The sequence below is a fragment of the Oreochromis aureus genome, linkage group 9 (assembly GCF_013358895.1).
Source record: "Oreochromis aureus strain Israel breed Guangdong linkage group 9, ZZ_aureus, whole genome shotgun sequence".
Classification (NCBI taxonomy): domain Eukaryota; kingdom Metazoa; phylum Chordata; class Actinopteri; order Cichliformes; family Cichlidae; genus Oreochromis; species Oreochromis aureus.
Window position 1 is genome coordinate 39,414,107 of NC_052950.1, and position 5,587 is coordinate 39,419,693.

The 5,587-nt window shown below is 45.8% G+C and overlaps 1 protein-coding gene across 1 annotated transcript; it reads right to left on the minus strand.

Annotated features, from left to right (window-relative positions):
• Nucleotides 1-2,001: 2,001 nt before the first annotated feature.
• Nucleotides 2,002-5,587, minus strand: crygn2 (crystallin, gamma N2). Its single transcript, XM_031741595.2, has 5 exons — nucleotides 5,257-5,587; nucleotides 4,558-4,649; nucleotides 3,374-3,530; nucleotides 2,933-3,078; nucleotides 2,002-2,231 (listed from the first exon to the last, which is right to left on the minus strand). Exons 1-5 carry the CDS (start codon nucleotides 5,275-5,277, stop codon nucleotides 2,096-2,098), a joined length of 552 nt encoding a protein of 183 aa, XP_031597455.1. The 5' UTR covers nucleotides 5,278-5,587; the 3' UTR covers nucleotides 2,002-2,095.

The following is a 5,587-nucleotide window of genomic DNA, read 5'->3' on the forward strand; positions in this document are numbered from 1 at the left end:
GGGGGTTAGGGTGGTGCATCGCCCTAACACGTCCTCTGACGTGCTCACACATGCCTGTTAGGGTCAGCTGATTCTGAGCTGGCTGCAGGTGTGGTTTCCTTTAGCTTCGATGTGACCTCACCTGCTTTTTTTAACGTCCACATCTGGCTCGTTCACTTTAACATGATGATGTGACGGGTTCACAGAGACATGAGATCATGTCAGATATTCTGGTTTCAGTGAGGCTGTGGGTGCAGAACCAGACTCAGTCTTCACTCCGAGTCTCACTCTGCACTTCAGGCTCGAACCCTCAGAATCTTCCAGAAGAACTGTGAGACAAACCTGAGGCCGAACATGGAAAGGTCTGAGTCTTACAGGGCGTCTGAGCAGGAAAGGCTGCTATGAGCCCCTCCCAGATGGCCAAACTCCTCCATAAAGATTATGAGCGGAATCAGTGACAAAGTGCAGCCTTGGTGGGATCCAACGCCCACCGGGAGCGATTGGTTGTTTAAGGATCAACTAACCCGTAGCAAAGACTCCCGCGATACTCCGGAAGCACCTCCTACAGAACACCGTGAGGGACACAGTCGAATGCCTTATTCAGGTCCAAAAAACACATGCAAACTCCCATGCACCCTCAAGTATCCTTTACAGGATGAAGAGCTGGTCCAGTGTTACACGACCAGGATGAAAACCGCATTGATCCTCCTGTATCCGAGATTCGACTAACGAACGGACTCTCCTTTCCTGCACGCTGGCATAGACTTTCCCAGGGAGGCTGAGGAGTGTGACCCCCCTGTAGTTGGAACACTTCTTCTGTCCCTTCTCTTGAAGATGGGAACCACCACCCCAGTCTGCCAATCCAGAGGTACCGCCCCTGATCTCCACGCAACAATGCAGATGCGTGTCAACCAAGACAGCCCTACGACATCCACCCCAGGGTTCAGATCTGACAGGCCATTCCTCCAAATCACGCCCCTCCAGGTCACACTGTCATTGTGACCTGGAGGGGTTGAAGTCTGTGAGTGAGTGTTGAAGTCTCCCAGTAAGACGAGTCCCGAGGTGGAGCACCCTCAAGCACCACACCCAAGGACTTCAGGAAGGCCGGGTACTCTGAACTGATGCTAAGTGCAGACAATCTGGATCTTCTTCTTATTGGAGATTTTGAATCGCTCTTTGTCTGTTAACTCACCCAGGACCGATTTGCCACAGGAGACCCTACCAGAGTGCAAAAGCACCCGACAACACAGGATCCCTGGGACACACAAACCTTCCACCACGATGAGGTAGCGATTCATGGAGGGGCCTCTGAATAATAACTTGATGTAAATTCTCCAGGAATATAGCCCGGAGCCAAAAAGTGCTTTAAAGATCGATGCATTCATGTAGTTCATAATTACAGACCAACTTATTATTCCTTCACATTTTCTGTTACTCCTTAAATCTAAATGGTTGATGGTTGAAAAATTCTAGTCTAAGGATCTTGGAGAGAAAACCGTCTGGACTTTAAGTTTCTTGAAGACTTTTGGCCTCTCATCTGAGAAGCTTCTTCAGTTCTAAGAGCACCTGGTAGATAGTCCAGATTTTTAAGCCCTATGGGAGTGTCCCTAAGAGGGTCAGTAGTGGGTCCATGACCCTCTTAGGGACATTCCCAATTGGGCTTAAAAATCTGGGATTCTCCGCCAAGCTCCTTAGATTACTCTGACCTGTATGACTGAAAACCTTCACAGACATATTTAAAGGTCCTGGACTCTCCTAACCCTCTAACACTTGTGCATCTTATGAATACATGAACTTTTACATCATCAGTGTGATTCACCACAATACATTTTTAAAACTTTGTCAGAAGGTTCAATTAACACTCCACCTTTCAGAAACAGATTTTTTTCTGATCTGTTATCTGATCTTTAATCCAGATTATAATTATTTTTGTCACAGCAGGAATGAAAACCTTTGTGTGACGGTGTCGGTGAAGTGTGGCCGCACAAATCAACACACACAGACTGTTTGATAAAAAACCTGTTTTCTTATTTTAGTCTGAGTTTATTTATCGTACATGATTACAGTCACAGGTGAGGGGGGCTGGTCAGGGTTGGGGGTCAGAGGTCAGAGGGGTTTAGAAGTAGTTGACGACTCTGCGGATGGACTGGATGTTGGGGTTCTGGGCCTGCCACTCGTTATGGCTGCAGTAGTCTCCACGCTCAACAATGTACATGCGGCCACGGAAGTTTGGCTCCTCGTACATCACCCAGCTGGAGGCGGAGCAAAGAGGGAGAAGAGGCGGGGTTAAAGTGAGGAACACGCTTTTATTAACCTGTCACACTTTTGTTAAGGAGGATTCAGAATTGACATTTAAATATATTCTGCCTTAAAACATCCTTAGACTTTGTTCTATTATGTTAAGTCGTGCTAACACGTCTAACCTTAAGTTGTTAGCATGCTAACATTAGCACTAAATAGAAAAATTAAGCTGAGGCTGAAAAACAGTTCTACTGGTCTCCAGGTGAAAAGTCTAATAATAAGATAAGCTTGGTGAGGTTCATCCTCAGGGGGACATGAGCGTGAAAAATCCTGAAAGCTAAAGTTTGAACTCAATCAATCAAATCAATCATCAGCCAAACCTTCCAGGAACAAGAACAGTCAGAACATCACTGTGTCATATTTCATCATCTGGGGGCCATGCATGTATACATACACTTTCATGGTAAATAATAAATAATAAGCTGCCAGTAGCAATAAAGTCTACAGAGTTCATCCTCTGGAGAGCAGGAATATGTCAACAACTGACCTTTACTTTGAATGTGAATGATAAATATTTCCTGTTAGCATGGTAGGAATATTGTCCTAATACTAATCTCAGGTTAAAGGTCACCAAAGTTTATCCTCTGGGGAGCAGGAATCTCAACATTAAGGTTTCTGGTAATCACGGCTGGGAGGTAAAGGAGAAACTCACGCTCCGTCTCCGTAGACCTTCACAGAGTTGATGCAGTTCTTGGAGAAGCCGCGGCTCTGCAGGAAGGGGCAGTCGTCGCAGATGTCCACGCACTGACCGGAGAAGTTACAGCCCTCGAACAGCTCGATGCGGTAGTGCTCGCCATGCTGCCGGACAGACGGACACTATTAGGTCAGAATCCAACAACAAAACCTACATCACAGACCGGACGGAGCAGCTGTAGCTTCAGGATGAAGGTGCTTCACCCCAAAGTGAGAAAAGATGGATTCCCGTCAGTGGAAAAGACTCACAGAGTCAGTCTTTCACTAACACATGAAAAACAAACATGTCTGACATTTTTCAAAGTGTGAATTAAAAAGAAGAAGATGAAATTGTGTTTCCTGACAGCAGTAAAATCATCTGTGCTCTTTAAATAATCACGACCCCGTCAGAGGTGCTCACCATGCGGATGGGTTTGCAGGATCCCATGTGGTCGTTGTGGGAGTTCCACCTCTGGAATTCTGGGTACTCGCCGTGCTCCAGGATGTACTGCTGGCCCTTGAAGTCAGGGTGGTCGTAGCAGATCCAGGCTCCGCTCTCCACACGGATCGAGTTCACCCTGAAGAGACAAAGACAGGCTCCAGATGTTACCCTGCAGAGGTGCTCAGTCACATGTTGAAACCATCAGCAGGTTTAACTGGTCAGAACTTTTTCATCCTCCCTCCCAGCACGATCATCCACGCTGCTCAGACGCAGTCATGGAGCTCAGGTGATGATCAGCTGAAGGAAACAGGAAGCACTTCCACCAAGAACTCCAGTTTACCCTGACCATGATGATGATGATGATGATGTCGGCCTCATGCTCTCCTCTGATGAAGAGCGACTGAATGTTTGATAAGGTCAGAATAAAAGTGATGAAACTAAGATTTATGAAAGTGCTGAAGATGGTTTCTGTGTGGACGGACTTCAGTCTGAGTTTGTGCTGTTAGTGAAAACTGTTGGTCATCAAATTCACATCTTTAAGTTTGCAGAACATCAGATTTTTGATATGTGTGTCTATTTGTCACTAAAAAGGAAAAGTTTAGACTTCCTGTACGGCCAAAACTCACAAATCTTCTGTTCTTCTGTGTTTTCATTGATGTCATTAGAAAAATCTTAACGAGTTACTGAAACACAAGCTGACCTCGTGTCAGTATTCAGAGGCTCGTCAGAAATATCAGCTCTCACCTGAATTTCAGAAGCTGAAAGCAGAAACAGTTTGAAGTTTGTTTGGAAAGAAACTGTTAAAGAGTCCGTCCACACAGTTTGAATATAAATGTGACCACCAGGGGGCAGCGTGTCCACACTCATGTGTTTCCAGATGTGCGCTGCATTTCTCAGTTTCTGACATTTGTTGTCTTCATGACTTCATGACCTGCTTACAGAACAGTTACACTGACAGGCTGCGCCCCCTCGTGGCTCAGAGCGGTATTACATAAAAGCAGCTGTTACGTTTCCTCTGATCAGCTGATCAGTCAGACTCTGTCTGGTTTCTGAGTTCAGAGAAACTGAAGGTGTGACTGAAGATCTGCTCTGACTCAGTTCAGGTTCAAACGTCTTCAGTAAAGAAAAAAAGAGAAAGCAAACACCTGAAAACAGGAAGTTACCTGTTCATGAAGCCGCGGTCCTGGAAGTTATCACAGTCACCTCTGACCTCCAGCTTCCTGCCGGTGAAGCACTTCCCCTCATAAAAAGTAATCTGCAGGACAAACGCTCACGGTCACGTGCTTTCATTCAATAAAACTTTATTTAAAAATGACTGTCAGGACAAAGTTCCTGCTGTAATCTGAAGCCTTCAGTCTGACAGGTCTGAATTTATTATGACTCTGTCATGTGAATCATCTCCATCCTTCATCAGCTTATTAGTCTTTGATGCCTCTAACATGGAATAACACGGATAAATAACAATGAATGACATTTCTGAATCTAGGCTGGAAAGTAACTGAGTATTTTTACTTGGGTACCCTGAAGGTGCTGCTCTGTAACCTGAGCCTGGGCTCAGAGGACGATCGAGCGTGCAGCGACATCTGTTTGGTCTTAAACATGACTCCAGCTGCTTTATTAAAGTGACATCATCAACAGCAAACAGCTTTTACAAAAACAGAAACTTTCATTTTAATGTTTCACGTGAATGTGAAGTGAAACTCAAAGTGATGTTTTATTTTTTCTGTTCTTGTCTTTAAAAACAGAAAACTTCCTGCTGCTGTGAGGAGCTTCACACCAAACTCCATTCAAAAATCAACTATTTTAAGCAGCCTGTCCCTCCAGCTTCAGAGCTCAAAGTGATCCTTGTCGGTCTCACTCACCTTTCCAGAGTACTGTGACATTTTGTCCCGCTGGATGTCGTCCAACCTGGCCCGCAACCACACACACAGTGTAACAGAGAAAAAGTTGGACACCCCAATATATACGGCAGGGGGGCGAGCGAGGGGCGCAGCGGGCCGAGGGCCGAGGGCCACGGACAAAAGAGCCGGCTTCAAAGGTTTCTGCTGCCTCGACGCTTTCCCTTCAACCAGACCTGTCTGCTGATTCTGCTGTGTGTGTGTGTGTGTGTGTGTGTGTGAGTGAGTGTGTGTGTGTGTGTGTGTGTGTGAGTGTGTGTGTGTGAATAGAAAGTGCTTGGCTGCAGCTTTGCAG

What these genes read in the sequence shown, in the direction of transcription:
- crygn2 (XM_031741595.2), bottom strand. Translation starts at nt 5,277, where the DNA reads ATGTCACAGTACTCTGGAAAG. An exon ending in CCTGCAAACCCATCCGCATG is followed by an intron (nt 3,079 to 3,373) that starts GTGAGCACCTCT and finishes TCTGTCCGGCAG; the next exon opens with CATGGCGAGCACTACCGCAT. An exon ending in AAGGTCTACGGAGACGGAGC is followed by an intron (nt 2,232 to 2,932) that starts GTGAGTTTCTCC and finishes CTCCGCCTCCAG; the next exon opens with CTGGGTGATGTACGAGGAGC.